The sequence below is a fragment of the Perca fluviatilis genome, chromosome 2 (genome assembly GCF_010015445.1).
Source record: "Perca fluviatilis chromosome 2, GENO_Pfluv_1.0, whole genome shotgun sequence".
Taxonomy (NCBI): domain Eukaryota; kingdom Metazoa; phylum Chordata; class Actinopteri; order Perciformes; family Percidae; genus Perca; species Perca fluviatilis.
In genome coordinates this window covers 3,762,962-3,781,481 of record NC_053113.1, presented here as the reverse complement: position 1 = coordinate 3,781,481, position 18,520 = coordinate 3,762,962, and the positions used below count along the sequence as shown (strand labels likewise).

Sequence of the window (18,520 nt, the reverse complement as noted above, 5' to 3'; positions counted from 1 at the left end):
GATCATTAACAGAACTATAATGTATAATCATTTATTTCTTTTTAATGGCTCTACTGGTTTTTGTCCAGGGAACATGTTTAAAAAACGTTTCAGAGCGATCACACTTTTCTGACGGCTCTACATACAGTGGCTTTACTATTACAGTATGATCCGTTGCTGTTATAAAGAAAACTGCCGTTTGCAAAAAACGTAATGCAACACAAAGAATCTGCTGGGATGTTAAAGCCTGTCCACGATGTTGAACTAGTGGAAGGATAAGGTATCTACATATCTAATGGACTGTGATAAAAAATACCTCTCAAATCGGTTATGTGGAAATGAAAATACATCTAGTCGGGACTCAATATCATCTCCCGACGTAAACTCTGAATTAATACGTCGACAAAAGGACGTGACATGTTTGAGAAAAAAAAAACATTTTATAGACTGCCTAACATAAACCAATAAGTTTTTTTTTATTCATGCAGATAAACTGCATTAAAATGCGCCTGATACAGACTGAATGAATGAGGAAATGAGAGGGAGGAGACTGAGAGAAACTCGAGGTTTCTTGAAGAAAACCTGCTCCCGACCAGGTTAGGTTCACAGGCTCAGTTTCCATAGTAACTGCCTCTGTGGTGAAGTTACCTCTCTTTCTGGAATTGAAAACCCTCATCTCAGGGTTAACCAACTCAGGGTTTTCACTAAACCTGCTTTCTGGAACGGGCCTCAGTTGTAGCTGAGCTGTGTGTGTAGACTAACTGTTGACATAGTTTGTGGTTTGCAGTTTACAGCCCAAGCTGTAACGATTCATTTATTAGTTATCAACTAATAAATTAATCTCAGACTATTTTGAGTCATTTTTTAATGTAAAAACAGGTAAACTTGTGTGATGTCGGCTCGTTAAATGTGAATATTTTCTAGTTTCTTCTCTCCTCTGGGACAGGAAACAACTCATCCATTCATCCAGAAAGTAATCCACACATTAATCTACAGTGAAAATAAATAACGGTTATTTGCTGCCCCGTTACTTTCTCAGAGGTTGTTGTCAACGTGGCAGCTGCACGACTTGAGCGGCTTCAGAGACGTTTGGTTTGTTTACGGACGGATCAGCTTGTTGTATTGATTCTGGATCAGATCCACTCGGTCCAGGACTGTGTTGTGACCAGAAACCTGAGACCACACACACACACACACACACACACAAAGTGTCCCAGAGGAGGTGTGTATTTCACGTTGATTTCCATTTGTTTTTCCGCTGATCAACTGAGAAAACACCCAAACGCTGTCTGACTCTCTGTGTGTGTGTGTGTGTGTGTGTGTGTGTGTGTGTGTGTGTGTGTGTGTGTGTGTGTGTGTGTGAGAAAATCAATTCCTTGGCAGTGGTAGAGCAGTAACTCCTGTGTTCTGCGAGGTAAAACAGTCAAAGGAGTCTTGTGGCTTTGTAGAGAGCGATATGTACTAATGTGGACACACACACACACACACACACACACACACACACACACACACACACACACACACACACACAGACACATGTACTTCTGTGAACACACACACACTCACACACACTCACACACAGACACATACAGGCACACACACACACACACACACACACACAGACACACACACACACACACTCAGACACATGTACTTCTGTAGACACACACACTCACACACATACAGACACACACACACACACACACACACACACACAACAAAGACACAGACACACACACAAACACACACACACACACACACACACACAAGACACAGACACACACACACACATATACACACACACACACACACAGACACATGTACTTCTGTGGACACACACACACACACACTCCACACACACTCACACACAACAGACACACACACACAGACACACACACAACAGACACAACACACACACACACACACACACACACACACACACACACACACACACACACACACACACACACACACACACACACACACACACACACACACACACAGAGACACATGTACTTCTGTCCAGGCTGGGCGATATATCGACCTATGATAGTGCATGAGACTAGTCTGGCTGTAAAGGATGCATCACAGTGAAGTGATGTATGATTGTTTGTGGTGTTTTCTTACGGGGGGCAGATGCTCCACCGTCTGAGGTGTACACACTGGAAGCGTCGCGCGAGCGTCTCAGCCGCGTTGCGTCCCCTTTATATTTCAGCTCCCAGGTTAGAGCTTACACGCTGCCTGCGTGAGACGCGTGCGCGCTAGAAATAGGACCGACGCCTATTTTTCACGCGAGACGCGAGCGTGTTGGAAGCGTTTCCAGGTAAAATAGAATATGAAAAGATGTTTATATGTCATTTAGACACTACTACATATTAATAAATGACATGTTGATGTTTGAAAGCCTCGAGGTTTTGATATGAATGCAGATATATGAATGTAATAAAAAAAAAAAAGATTTTCTCATATTGCACCTGTTAATACAGAAGGAAATATTCGGAAGCTTATTTTGCCGCCAATACTGCCGACGTTGTCTCTGCTGTAATCAGATCAGAATATGTTTATGTTTAAGGTGGTATTTCATTTTATCAATGGGAAACATCCATGTGTCCAGACGAGGCTAGCAGCAGCAGCAGCAGCAGCAGCAGTCAGACACGTTTCTGGTGTGTAAAGACGTAGAAAAATCCACGCAGCCGCCACGCAACAGAAAACAGAAACGCCACGCTCACGCCACGCCGGCAGAGTGTAACCGGCCTACCTCTCTAACTCTCTACCTCCCTGTTGTGCTGCTGTGAGAGAGAGCTGCCTCTCAGAGACTGGTTCTCCCAGAGCTCACTGATTGGCTGACTGCTGTAAGCCACTTTGCTGCTGAGGCTGAGACAGCTGTCCTCTGCTGGGGGAGACCACCGTAAACAGCACCAAACGCTGAGCTCAGCACAGTGTCAGTGTGTGCGTGTGTGTGTGTGTGTCTGTCTCCCTGTTTTACGGCCTTGTGTGTGTGTCTCTGTGTGTGTGTGTGTGTGTGTGTGTGTGTGTGTCTGTTTTACGGCCTGTGTGTGTGTGTGTGTTTCTATCTGTGTGTGTGTGTGTGTGTCTGTATGTGTGTCTGTCTCTGTATGTGTGTTTATGTGTGTGTGTGTGTGTCTGTATGTGTCTGTATGTGTGTCTGTCTCTGTATGTGTGTGTGTGTGTGTGTGTGTGTGTGTGTGTGTGTGTGTGTGCTGTGTCTGTATGTGTGTCTGTCTCTGTATGTGTGTGTGTGTGTGTGTGTGTGTGTGTGTGTTTCTATCTGTGTGTGTCTGTATGTGTCTGTATGTGTGTCTGTCTCTGTATGTGTGTTTATGTGTGTGTGTGTGTGTGTCTGTATGTGTCTGTCTGTGTGTCTGTCTCTGTATGTGTGTGTGTGTGTGTGTGTGTGTGTGTGTGTGTGTGTGTGTGTGTGTGTGTGTGTTGTCTGTATGTGTCTGTATGTGTGTCTGTTCTCTGTGTGTGTGTGTGTGTGTGTGTGTGTGTGTGTGTGTGTGTGTGTGTGTGTGTGTCTGTATGTGTCTGTATGTGTGTTTGTGTGTGTGTGTGTGTGTGTCCCTCCCTGTTTTACGGCTTTTTCCTCCCTGGTCTCTCTGTTCTCTCCATCATCCTTCAACTTTTATTATTTTAATTTAAACTTGATTCACACCCCCATAAGATCACACCACGGCCGATCTTAAAGGAGCAGTGCGTCAGAAAATAAAGAAGAAAAGGGGGAGCAGATGGAAGCAGACCTCTCGGGAGAGAGCAGCTAGCTGCTGACGACGACAACTGCAATTAATCTTCTAGGTCTCCAATCATTTCATCACGCGGCGTGACCGGTACAGCTGTGTAAGATACATAAAACCAGGGACACTGTACGGTGCAACATTTGACAAAAATAGAAAGTCAGAAATATCGGGAAATAGCAATATAAAAACTAGGGATGCACCGAATCCAGATTTTTGGGGTTTCGGCTGAATCCTGAATCCACTGGTTGAGATTCTGCCTCCTCCTCCCATCCTCAGTCCATGAACCCAGTCAACACATGAATGAAGTAAACAGGGACCGTCCTTCCTTTGCCGTACCTGAAGTTGCTGCATTCTGGCTGCTGTCTGGAGACTCCTTCGTGCACAACTTCTTTCAGATGTTTCGTACCAGATGATGTAACAGCGGCCATGTTGTGTATAGTTTAGGGTCCTCGCCACCACCAGACCAATCAGCATTGAACAGATTGAACATGTAGCTGGACTTGAACGGCCTTCTTTTGACTGAAAGTACTGCCAAACAACAACTTTTTCTGCTCACCAGATCCATGTCCACTAGGGCTACAGCTATCGATTATTTTAGTAATCGAGTATTCCACCGATTCTTCCATTGATTAATCGGATAAGAAATACTTTTGTTTTATTGAAGAGCAATAATTAACAATAGTTTGGTTAAATTTTCAGAAAAAGCAACATTTGTATGGCCTACATTGCTTACAATATCATCTCTCAAAAAACTAAACATATTAAGTGCATTTAAGTGCCATATTACATTGTTTTTAAAGACTTTTTTTCAAATGATATCAACCTCAAACTAAAGCATACATTAAACATACACAAACATTACATTAAGTTGTGCAACTTAACTTTCAGAACTACAAGTTTCAATCTGAGACTGATCTGTATATACAGTAGGCCTATATGTAAATATTAGTTATACTCAACCTATTTTCATTTATATATTTGATTATAATGTCACACAGCTCTGTTACACTTATGCTATTAGATCTTTGATCAGCTGTTCATGGAGAGAGAGAGAGAGAGAGAGAGAGAGAGAGAGAAAGAGAGAGAGAGAGAGAGAGAGAGAGAGAGAGAGAGAGAGAGAGAGAGAGAAAGTGGTGCACAACAATCAGCTGTTTTTCCGAAGGGATAGTCAACGTGTCGGCTCTTTAGATCAGATCGTGGTCACCACTACGTATTTTCTTGTCTTTGATTTTGGTAGTTGTTGTGTTTGGTGTAGTTTCATCGTCCATACGACTCTGATTTACTTTAGTCGGTCCTCTTCGTGGAACGGATGATTAAGTTAGACGTCGTGCTATTATCGTGCTAAGCTAGTTTGATTTTGCAGTAGACACACTGAACAGAGTTTTAGTTTTAATTAGTTTGAACTGATTCCAAACTTTGGACACTTTCTGTCGTTTTCTCCAGCCTGTCTCTTCTCTTAGCCCCTTGCTATTTACGCTCTAACATGTGTCGCCAGCAGCAGACTGAGCCGCGTCTGTGCGACAGTAATAATGCTCCGTGCGGAAACACCGTCCGTCAGCGATACAACGTTGGTAACACTGATTTAACGAAGCTTCGAGGCAAGTCATTTTGCATCGAGGATTTTTTTGTAATCGAATTATTCGAGTTATTCGAGGAATCGTTTCAGCCCTAATGTCCACTTTCTCACAGCCTACTGCAGTGAACGCTCATTGGATGAGTACATTTTTCTATTAAAGCCATTTAGGATATCAGGTCAGGTGCAATGCCTAAGCTGCAATACGTAACTTCAGACTGGAATGATGAAGTGTTTGGGTTCATTTCTTTAAAGTAGCTACCACGAAGGTTTATCTATTTTGGATTAGTCATATACCACCCTACTTTAGTCATATATTAGTCATATACCACCCTACGTTAGTCATATATTAGTCATATACCACCCTACGTTAGTCATATATTAGTCATATACCACCTACTATATATATACCATATACCATACCAACATATACCATATACACCATACTACTTTTAACCTGCAAATCTATTGTGCTGTATTGGAATAACTGTCCCCAGACAACTATCTAACAAAAAAGGTACCGTTTACCGAACAATAACTTAAATGTACAAATAATATTTAGCCGTTAGATTGAATAACAAAAATCACAATCACAAATCACACCTTTCAAATAGGCTAACTGCAATATTTCTTCAAATGATATTACACACAACAACCCCTTTACCAGTTTCTCTATCAGTTTCCACTTAAAACGCTCCAGCTACACAAAATGATTCCTCCTTACAGCAGTTTCAATGTAAAACTTACTCAAACCCTATTAAACCACTGTGTTAACACACACCTACCCACCCACACACACACACACACACTCTCACGCACACACACACACAGACACACTGGGGGGGTGCGTCCCAAATCCCTCCAATCTGCAGCCATGTTTCCTCTGGCTTGTGTTTTCTCCTCACGTCTCACTGGCGTCTTTTCCTCTGGACTGGCGGTCTCTGTGTCCACATGGCAGCAGTGTCTCTCTCTCTCTCTCTCTCTCTCTCTCTCTCTCTCTCTCTCTCTCTCTCTCTCTCCTCACACACTCTCTCTCTCTCTCTCTCTCTCTCACACTCTCTCTCTCTCTCACTCTCTCTCTCTCTCTCTCTCTCTCACACACTCTCTCTCTCTCTCTCTCTCTCTCTCACACTCTCTCTCTCTCTCTCACTCTCTCTCTCTCTCTCTCTCTCTCTCTCACACACTCTCTCTCTCTCTCTCTCTCTCTCTCTCTCACTCTCTCTCTCTCTCTCTCTCTCTCCCACACACTCTCTCTCTCTCTCTCTCTCTCTCACTCTCTCTCTCTCTCTCTCTCTCTCTCTCTCTCTCTCACTCTCTCTCTCTCTCTCTCACTCTCTCTTCTCTCTCTCTCTCTCTCTCTCTCTCACATGTACTCCAGTACTGTGCTTAAGTACAATTGTTGAGGTACTTTCACTGAGTCTGATGGGAGTTTTATTGCAGCTCTGCAGCACTCAGACATCCACCCTGCTCCACACTGTGTGTGTGTGTGTGTGCGTGTCTCTATGTGTGCGTGTCTGTATGTGTGTGTTTCTGTGTGTGTGCGCGTGTATGCGTGTGTGTGTGTGTGTCTGTGTGTGTGTGTTTCTGTGTGTGTTTCTGTGTGTGCGTGTCTGTATGTGTGTGTTTCTGTGTGTGTGCGCGTGTATGCGTGTGTGTGTGTGTGTGTCTGTGTGTGTTTCTGTGTGTACGTGTCTGTGTGTGTGTGTTTCTGTGTGTGCGTGTGTGTGCGTGTCTGTGTGTGTGTGACTTTTTGCAGAATAACCTCATAAATAATTGAAAGCTCTCGCTCTCTCTGTCTCCATGGCGATGCTCTTAAAGGAACACTCCCATCAACACTGAAGGAAAACTCCCCCATCACTGCGTCCATTAGCGACATGCTAACCCATTAGCATCGATTGTGTTGAGTGATACGAGGCTGCCGAGAGGACCAACATTACATCATGTGTCCTCTTTATATTAAACCAGTGCACTTCCTGTCCAGAACGGGCCAGTTGATTGGTTCCCAGTATCTTCTTTTCCACATCTTTATCTAACTAATGAGCACGGTGCAATCCGGCTCGGCCTGCGGCTTGTCCCCTTTTCCAAAATCTACCGGCCACTCACCTTTCTGAAAAGCCACTTTCTTGTTTTTAACGGCTAAGTGTGTAACCTTTATAATACAACCAGACCTCCAGCATTCAGGCATGTTTCTTACATAAGGACAAGTCTCAAAGGGGAAATACTGGCTTTCTCTAGTTCTCTCTCATACACACACACACACACACACACACACACACACACACACTCGCACACACACACACACACACACACTCGCACAGACACACACACACACACACACACACACACACAGACACACACAGACACACACAGACACACGCACACACACACACACACACATGGACAATGTCCATTTGTGCAGTAACTCAGGTAGTGATTTTGATATCACGTCTCTGAAATATTCATCATCACTCTACGAGCATTAGAGCCTCTAAAGCTCTCGTTCAGATGCACAACGTGACTCAGGAAGCACTCTGCTCCTCTCTGATCTCTATACACGCTAAAAGTCCTGATTATTTACATGGAGTCTGGTGGAAATATGCTGGCTTTATACACGCTAAAAGTCCTGATTATTTACATGGAGTCTGGTGGAAATATGCTGGCTTTATACACACTAAAAGTCCTGATTATTTACATGGAGTCTGGTGGAGATATGCTGGCTCTAAACACGCTAAAAGTCCTGATTATTTACATGGAGTCTGGTGGAGATATGCTGGCTCTATACACACTAAAAGTCCTGATTATTTACATGGAGTCTGGTGGAGATATGCTGGCTCTATACACGCTAAAAAGTCCTGATTATTTACATGGAGTCTGGTGGAGATATGCCGCTTCTATACACGCTAAAAGTCCTGATTATTTACATGGAGTCTGGTGGAGATATGCTGGCTCTAAACACACTAAAAGTCCTGATTATTTACATGGAGTCTGGTGGAGATATGCTGGCTCTATACACACTAAAAGTCCTGATTATTTACATGGAGTCTGGTGGAGATATGCTGGCTCTATACACACTAAAAGTCCTGATTATTTACATGGAGTCTGGTGGAGATATGCTGGCTCTAAACACGCTAAAAGTCCTGATTATTTACATGGAGTCTGGTGGAGATATGCTGGCTCTATACACGCTAAAAGTCCTGATTATTTACATGGAGTCTGGTGGAAATATGCTGGCTTTATACACGGCTAAAGTCCTGATTATTTACATGGAGTCTGGTGGAGATATGCTGGCGCTCTATACATGCTAAAAGTCCTGATTATTTACATGGAGTCTGGTGGAGATATGCTGGCTCTATACACGCTAAAAGTCCTGATTATTTACATGGAGTCTGGTGGAGATATGCTGGCTCTATACACACTAAAAGTCCTGATTATTTACATGGAGTCTGGTGGAGATATGCTGGCTCTATACACACTAAAAGTCCTGATTATTTACATGGAGTCTGGTGGAAATATGCTGGCTCTATACACACTAAAAGTCCTGATTATTTACATGGAGTCTGGTGGAGATATGCTGGCTCTATACACACTAAAAGTCCTGATTATTTACATCTGGTGGAGTTTGGTGATATTTCTTGTTCATACCCTTCCCTTCCTGGGACTTCATTACAGCCGCTCTAATTGCCTGTTGTCCAACGTTTATGGAGTCTCTGGAGAGGTTTCCTGGAGATGTCAGAGTGTTACATGTTTTATTCACAACAGGAGCTCCGATTATTTCCCAAGAGGAGTCTGGACTGATGAAAGAACATCATTACAGATCCCTTGACGACCTCCACTTTACTGCTGTAAACACGGAGGGAGTTCTCCATCCAGATTTCCAACTTTAGAAGTTAGAAGATCTCCCATATGGACATATGAACAGATGGACAGCAGCTGTGAATCAAATAAATGTATTATAAATAATGTTATGTCATGTTTTACTCTTACGCTGAATGTTTGCTGCTTCAATCCAGATGAGCATTGAAAAGTATTTTCCGCGACTGAAAAAGGCCCGTGTTGAGGATGAACCGGGGGTATCAGTCTGAAACAGAGATCAACTGTTCCACCAGTGGAATTAGTTATTTGTTCACAATATTTTCAGGCTTCAACCAGTGAAAGACAGGGTCACTGGGAGAGAGAGAGAGAGAGAGAGAGAGAGAGAGAGAGAGATTGGTTAGGCATTGAAGGATTAGGAGAGGAGGACAGCATCCAACAGCGTGTCCTCCTCTGTTTTGTGTTTGATTGTTACCAAAATAAGTATTTTACCTTCTGTGTGTGTGTGTGTGTGTGTCTCTGTGTCTCTGTGTGTGAGACACGATTTTTGCTCCTCTAGTTGTTCTGATCCAACCTAAAATGTTGCTATTGTTACCAACAGAAAGGTATTTGGGGGGGTGTTTGGCATTCAAGCCAGTAGGGAGGAGAGAGAAGGAGGAGCTGTTAGAGGAGCAGCCGTGGTTCCCTGAGACGCTCAGAGAGAGAAGGAGGAGAGAAGGAGGTAGAGCTGCACGATTATTTTGATCAATATTGAGATCACGATTAATTATCTGCTCCGAAACGCACGTTAGAGGCAACATAAACATCGCTGCATGTCACGCTAGTAAACACTAATAACACGTTACACAGCAGGTAGCGTTAGCATACCATTAGCTAGCTACAGTAAACACTAATAACACATTACACAGCAGGTAATGTTAGCCTACCGTTAGCTAGCTACAGTAAACACAAATAAAACATTACACTGCAGGTAACGTTAGCCTACCATTAGCTAGCTACAGTAAACACTAATAACACATTACACAGCAGGTAACGTTAGCCTACCGTTAGCTAGCTACAGTAAACACAAATAAAACATTAAACAGCAGGTAACGTTAGCCTACCGTTAGCTAGCTACAGTAAACACTAATAACACGTTACACAGCAGGTAACGTTAGCCTACCATTAGCTAGCTACAGTAAACACTAATAACACGTTACACAGCAGGTAACGTTAGCCTACCATTAGCTAGCTACAGTAAACACTAATAACACGTTACACAGCAGGTAACATTAGCCTAGCGTTAGCTACAGTAGTAACTGGGTTAAACACGGCTAAAATGCTGACAGCTAAACGGTGTAGTGTGACAGGATTCCAACAGCGGCACGTCCAACAGTCTGCCGCTAAAGCTATGAGCTAACAGACACAAACTAGCACTATGGTCACTGCTGTTGTCTGAAAAACAGACGGGACAAAACGTTGCGTTTACTGGTAAACTGGTAAACATTGTGACCGGCTTATGATGACCGACTGCTACCTGTTGTGGAGTTTTCCTCACGTTACTCTGTCCTCTGGGACTGTCTACATCTAGAAACTAAGCTGGGCGGTGCAGGCAGGGAACAGCTCTGATTGGCTCATGGAGACATGTGATCAGACAGTGGTTTATGGAGCGCTAGATTGGCTTTGCAAAAACTTTGATAAGGAGCGTTCTATGAAGGGAATGACGCATTTTAAATATCGCTCGATTACGCAGATTTCATCGTGGGAACCCCAAATCGTGATCGTGATTAAAAGTTGATTAATTGTTCAGCCCTAGAAGGAGGAGCTGTTACCATTAGAGCAGAGGAGCAGAGGAGCAGCCATGGTTACCATTAGAGCAGAGGAGCAGCCATGGTTACCATTAGAGCAGAGGAGCAGAGGAGCAGCCATGGTTACCATTAGAGCAGAGGAGCAGCCATGGGTCCCTGAGATGCTCAGAGAGAGAGAAGGAGGCAACACTACACCTGACAGGTCAGTGGGTCAGGACATAAATAGTCTTGTTTACACCCTCAGAATAACTCCTCTCCTCTTTCTGCTGAGTCACATGGACCCACAGACCCTGACCTAGACTCTGGACCCAGACCCTGACCTAGACTCTGGACCTGGACCCTGTCTCTAGCTGTGTTAGAAACCGTTCTCTGTCAGAAATAGTGTGTTCGCCATCTTGTAGCGGTGTTCAAATTATCTGCGGTTAATTTTATTCACTAAATAGTGCATTATAAAATACCCACAATGCACTGCTAATGTACGGACAGACACACACACACACACACACACACACACACACACACACACACACACACACACACACACACACACACACACACACACACACACACACACAAACGCACACACATATACACACACACAAGGAAGTGATAAAAGCAACAAAAAAGTGAAAACCATGGGGACGGTACCCACCAGCACCTGAACAGGATAATAGCCTCCCCTAATGTGACTGTAGGCCCCGCCCCCTGGCTCTGATTGGCTCGGCCGTTTCCCCTGGTCTGCCACAGTATGAAGTCAGCAGAAACATTATAGCTGTGAACGCAGCGGGGCAGAGTGTTAACACGTTTATCTGTCGCTGGTTAAAGGCGCTCCGCTCTCTCCATCAGCGTCTCTCAGTATCAGTGTTACAGCTGAGAGGGGAGGAGACACATGGAGGAGACACATGGAGGAGACACATGGAGGAGACACATGGAGGAGACACATGGAGGTCTGAGAGGGGAGGAGGTCTGAGAGGGGAGGAGACACATGGAGGTCTGAGAGGGGAGGAGACACATGGAGATCTGAGAGGGAGGAGACACATGGAGGTCTGAGAGGGGAGGAGGTCTGAGAGGGGAGGAGACACATGGAGGTCTGAGCTGAGAGAGATACAGACAGGGAGCCACACAGAGAGATAGACACACAGACAGACAGGCAGAGAGACAGACGGCGAAAGAGACAGACATACAGACAGGCAGGCAGGCAGAGAGACAGACACACAGGCAGACAGACAGACACACAGACAGGCAGACAGACAGAGAGTGTCAGCTGAAGTGATTGATTGACCGGCGTCCTGCCTGATTAGTCCTGTATCGACTCCTTTAACCTTCTGGCCGTCTGTCCGTGGCGTTGTCGTGGAGCGTTGTCGTGGAGCGTTGTCGTGGAGCGTTGTCGTGGTGTGTGCGAGCTGACTCAGCGGTCTGCGAGCAATGACTCGTTACTGCAGCCTGATTCGTCGGCTGCTCTCCGGCGAGAGTAAGACGGAGGAGGCGCAGGAGGAGGAGGGCGCCACGCTGAGAGACAGCAGCGAGCAGGGTGAGTGACCCCGAGACGCTCCAGACAGACCAACTCAATCTCAGTGTCTGGATTATTTTATGAATGGATGAGTAGTCTGGGCTCTACACCGTAGGTCACAGTCTCCCCAAAACAGTCTGAGAGGACGTCCTCACATGTCTCGTTGGGTCCCCGACTCAGAGACCTTCAGTGTCCTGTCCCAGAGGAGAGGAGACACTAGAACAATATTCAGTGTCCTGTCCCAGAGGAGAGGAGACACTAGAACAATATTCAGTGTCCTGTCCCAGAGGAGAGGAGACACTAGAACAATATTCAGTGTCCTTTCCCAGAGGAGAGGAGACACTAGAACAATATTCAGTGTCCTATCCCAGAGGAGAGGAGACACTAGAACAATATTCAGTGTCCTGTCCCAGAGGAGAGGAGACACTAGAACAATATTCAGTGTCCTGTCCCAGAGGAGAGGAGACACTAGAACAATATTCAGTGTCCTGTCCCAGAGGAGAGGAGACACTAGAACAATATTCAGTGTCCTGTCCCAGAGGAGAGGAGACACTAGAACAATATTCAGTGTCCTATCCCAGAGGAGAGGAGACACTAGAACAATATTCAGTGTCCTGTCCCAGAGGAGAGGAGACACTAGAACAATATTCAGTGTCCTGTCCCAGAGGAGAGGAGACACTAGAACACGTTCATATTTAACACGCTGACAGCAGAGTTGGTGAATATGTAAAGATTGAGGATCCAGAGAAAACATGCAAACAATATTCAAAACCATGCAGACACACAACGAGACACACACACACAAATAGTGTGTGTGTGTGTGTCTCGTTGAGTGTGAGTCTCTGTGTTTGTGTGTGTATGTCTCTTTGTTTGTGTGTGTGTCTCTTTGTGTGTGTGTGTCTCTGTGTTTGTGTGAGTGTGTGTGTCTCTTTGTGTGTGTGTGTGTGTCTCTTTGTGTGTGTGGGTCTCCTTGTATGTGTGTGTGTGTGTGTGTCTCTGTGTTTGTGTGTGTGTCTCTTTGTGTGTGTGTGTGTGTCTCTGTGTTTGTGTGTGTGTGTGTGTGTGTGTCTCTGTGTTTGTGTGTGTGTCTCTTTGTGTGTGTGTGTGTGTGTGTGTGTGTGTGTGTGTGTGTGTTTGTGTGTGTGTGTGTGTGTGTGTGTCTCTGTGTTTGTGTGGGTCTCCTTGTATGTGTGTGTCTCTGTGTTTGTGTGTGTGTCTCTTTGTGTGTGTGTGTGTGTGTGTGTCTCTGTGTTTGTGTGTGTTTGTGTGTGTCTCTTTGTGTGTGGTTCTCCTTGTATGTGTGTGTTTGTGTGTGGTTCTCCTTGTGTGTGTGTGTGTGTGTGTGTTTGTGTGTCTCTGTTTGTGTGTGTGTGCGTTACATTTCATCATTTTTGATTCTAGCACCAGATTTGATTTCTGCTCCGTGTGTGTGTGTGAGAGAGTGAGTGTGTGTGTGTTTATGTGTGTGTGTGTGTTTGTGTATTCCCTGAGTTTTCACAGTGCTTAGGTCATACGTCATTGTGTAATTATTTGCATAAAGTGTAGTACTTGTCGCTGCCAACTTCAGTTAGAGAGCCTCAGCTGTCTCCGTGGTAACCCATGCATGTATGATAAAACCTGGATACAGTAGTACACTATACGTACTTTGTTGTACTATCAATATTTTTCACAGAATCTCAGAGAGTCTCACTCTGAGTTGTTGATTAGTTATTGAAGAATATCTGAAGCACACTGTTTGTTACTGACATATAAAACTATATTTTGTTGCAATTGTATGTTTTTGAAATGTGTAAGACTAATAAATCCCAGATCTGGTCATTAATCTCTTGACAGCCCCGATATATAAATACATAAATACTGTGTGGTGTAGTATATAAAGCTGTCAGATGTTTGTGTATTAATATCAGTGTTAACATCTCTGACTGGCTCTCAGTGTCTCACACCTTCTACACACACACACACACACACACACACACACACACACACACACACACACACACACACACACAGACACAGACATACAGAGACACACACACAGACATACACACACACACAGACATACATACACACACACACACACACACACACAGAGACACACACACAGACATACACACACACACAGAGACACACACACACACACACACACACAGTGAGACAGACAGACACACATACACACACACACACACACACTCAAAGACACACACAGAGACACACTCAGAGACACACACACACACACTCAGAGACACACACAAACACACACAGAGATGCACACACACACACACACACACAAAACACACACTCAGAGACACACACACACAAAGACATAAACACACACACTCAGAGCACACACACACACACACAAACACACACACACACACACACACACAAACACACACTCAGAGACACACACACACACAGAGATGCACACACACTCAGCACACACACACACACACACACAGAGACACACACACAAAAAGACATAAACACACACACACAGAGACACACACACACAGACACACACACACACACACACAGAGACACACACACACAAAGACATAAACACACACACTCAGAGACACACACACACACACACACACACACACACACACACACACACAGAACTCTCTTATTGGACCAGCCCTCCAGGTAATGTGTGATTGTTGTGGTAAAGTAATGATGGCCAGTTACTGTAAATCCATCAACCCAATACATGTCTATGAGAAGTCAACACAGTAAATGTCCTCTGTGTTTATGTGTATATATATATATATATATATATATATATATATATATATATATATATATATATACATATATATATAAATATATATATATAAACACAGTAAATGTGTTTCAGATCAACAGGAAGCTCTTTCTGACGCAGTGTTCCACTTTAAATGTTTCCAGAAAGCTCTGAAAATACTTTTAGCTCCGTAACCTAAAAACTAACGGACAGAAACAGAACGCACCTACCATTAGTTTCTGTGTGTGTGTGTGTGTGTGTGTGACCCTGACAGTGATGTCTCAGTATATTTCCAGCGTCATGGTGTATTTCTGTGCGAGCAGCTGTGTGTTCCTGCTGCTCTCTCAGCACCTGAAGTCTATAAATGATCTGCTCTCTACTGCTCAGCACAAACTTATTTCAATGATTGTATAACTACATTTCATCAAACAGTCCGTCATAAATCAAACACGCACAGAAACAACCAACAGTCCTGTTACAGTTTTTTACAAATCACTTTGCTACTAATTTCAGAACCTTGATGTCATTTTTCATCACTTGTAACACAGACTGTCCAATGTTCAAAACATTGCATTGTGTATTCATATCTTTAAATAAATATTTCCCTTGCACAATCATTTTCATTGGTTCAAAAACCTATTATGGTGTAATACCATTGAAACGTTACTTTAGATCACCCACACACAAGCTACACATAGTTTCACTGGGTCATCGTTCTTACAATCATTAAATATTGTAGTACAAAATAGGTGATACATATTTCATTATGGTACTACATGTAATCATTGAACAAAACCTGAAATGTATTGATGAAAAACAATACAGTACGATCACAACATAGGGTTATTTGAATCAAAGCAAAATAATTAGCTACAAAATAGAAAATAAAAGACAGTAGTACTGCAGTACTGTAAAACATCAAATCCAGTGTTCCTCAACTTGCTTGTACTTTAAAAAGCAAAACAAAGAAGTGATTACTGCACTTCTACATCTTACAGTTTTCCTTGATTGCTTTGACGCAGCAGTCAACTCAAACTCCACATTTTTCCAAAAAGTTAACACACAGGCCCGAAACAGTGGCACTCATGGTCAAAATGACACATTTTGTTTGCAAAAGGCTCTAACCGTGCCAAAACATTTCAAATATGCAACAAAAGCTAATTTTGCCTTCAAACAACGCAACTTGCAAACAAGTGTATGAGCTCTTCCAACCAGCCATTACACAGTGGACAGCAAAATACTAACTACAGCACTCAGTGAGAATCAGGGCACCATTGCTTGTCATTGTAGCCTATTATCAGTCCTTCCAGAAAAATGCGGAGTTTTTTTGTGATTGTTGCGGGGAAAAAATCCTTGATTATGCGGCACGTTTTCTTAAAAAATGCGATGCTATATGCTCTATGTGATATTTATGCAATTTAATGCGATGAAATTGCGGGAACTTGCAACAATTGCGGTTTCATGAAAAAGAGAAAAAGTGATTTCCCCTCAACACCCTGCTTTTCGATGACGTTCACGTCGCGTAATGACGTCACTTCATAACGTTCCCATGGCAAGCGGGAAAATGGCTGCTCTTGTGTGAAGTAAACGCAACATTTTCAACTTTCTGTTCAGATATATTTTGGGACTTTTTTGCAACGACAATGCGGTCATTATGAAATCATGCAAGCCCCGCATATTTTGCGCGGAAATAGAAAGAAACGGAAGAAACCAACTTTATCCAAGTTTTTACATTTTTTAAAGAAGTTTTAGTTACCTTTTTGCATTAGCATTTAAATGTTTTTCAGTTACATGGCTGTTGTTTGGTAAATCTATTGCTGGCGTACTTGGCTTAAAACACAATTCAAAAGGGGTACATTATTGACAAATGTTTAAGAACCACTGCTGTAGAGTATAAGAAATAGCCACTATTGATTCTCAGTCTCTTCTGTCTTGGCGATGGGGCCACAGGGTCCCACCCCCCCAGGCCTATCCAGGGGGCCCCCTTGGCCTCCCCCCCCACATTCCCCCCTCCCCCCCCAGCGCCACACTGATCTATGGGGCCACATGGTCTAACCCTGCAGACTGATCTATGGGGCCACATGGTCTAACCCTGCACACTGATCTATGGGGCCACATGGTCTAACCCTGCACACTGATCTATGGGGCCACATGGCCTAACCCTGCACACTGATCTATGGGGCCACATGGCCTAACCCTGCAGACTGATTGCTAATTGAAGATTTGTGTGAAGGAGTGTCAGACAGGTGCTTCAGTGATTTCATACTGATGTAGGTAGTTGCTAATAGTTATGAACAGATGGTTTCTGTTTGGTTACCATAGCTAAAACAACGGAGTTTGGACTGCTTGAATGACATCTGTGTTAACTGTTCTGCAAAAAGGGGGGGGGGGGGATGTGTCAATCCAATGAGAAAGGGTTAACACATTTTCAAGAGGTGTCTTCTGCTCCGCTGAGACAGTGATGATGAAAACCGAGTGGATCCCAGTTTCTTTAAGCAGGCCAAAGCAATCAAGAAAAACTGTAAAAAACTCTGTCTTGTGGATTTGGCCACAGCTTCTCATCTACATCGCAATTAGCCAAACATCTTGGAAAGAAAGTATATATCTCAATCATCAGTAACGAGTTGGCAGAATTGGACCAGCAATTCCAAGGGACTGCATACAGTGCAAGGTAGTACATGGGACCATAGTAACAGTGTCTGATAAACAGTAGTACATTACAGTAAAGGTAGTACATGGGACCATAGTAACAGTGTCTGATAAACAGTAGTACATTACAGTAAAGAATGATGATGAAATATTACATCCATAGATACTGTATTCTGATTGGTTCATGCTCCACGCTAACTGGTGACGATGAATCTGGTTATCTTGAAACTTTCATGATCTAAACATGGAATATTGTTTGTCTGTTTCCATATAACTAGTCATTAAGAGTAATGCAAAAGTTACTTATCATTTAGAGTAGTTGTATATTTTGATAGTTAGATGATTGTAATGAAATGAACAGGCAATCATCTGAACTGTATGTGTGAATTGCTTTTGAAATAGTAGTGCTTTGATGTTAAGTTGTGTCATATTAAACAGCTGATCTCTGTTAAATGAACACATGATCTTAAGTTTATGTGTATTGTATCCAAGCAATTGAAACAAGTGAAAAAATGTGTATTTTGAACATTGGTTGTGAGTTTTGTGTCTAGAGTTTTGAAAAGTGATGTCAAGGTTCTGAAATTACTAGCAAAGTGATTGTAAAAAACTGTAATAATCCACAGCACCAGCAACATGTAATCTCATATACTACTACATTTCATCAACAACATGTCTAACAGAAATATGTCAAGATATCTAACTTCATTATAA

The 18,520-nt window shown here is 43.3% G+C and overlaps 1 protein-coding gene across 2 annotated transcripts in view; it reads left to right on the top strand.

Moving 5' to 3' along the window:
- The window catches only part of LOC120571265 (fibroblast growth factor 12-like), a 51,921-nt gene that overhangs the window by 10,201 nt on the left and 23,200 nt on the right, over window positions 1-18,520 (top strand). The window contains exon 1 of one of the 2 annotated variants that reach the window (XM_039820131.1): window positions 12,086-12,438. The exons of the other annotated variant lie outside the window; for it this stretch is intronic. Within the exon in view, the coding sequence (XP_039676065.1) occupies window positions 12,333-12,438 (106 nt within the window). The 5' untranslated portion in view covers window positions 12,086-12,332. Of the gene's footprint in view, window positions 1-12,085; window positions 12,439-18,520 lie in introns of those variants that run through there. 2 annotated transcript variants of the gene reach the window in all.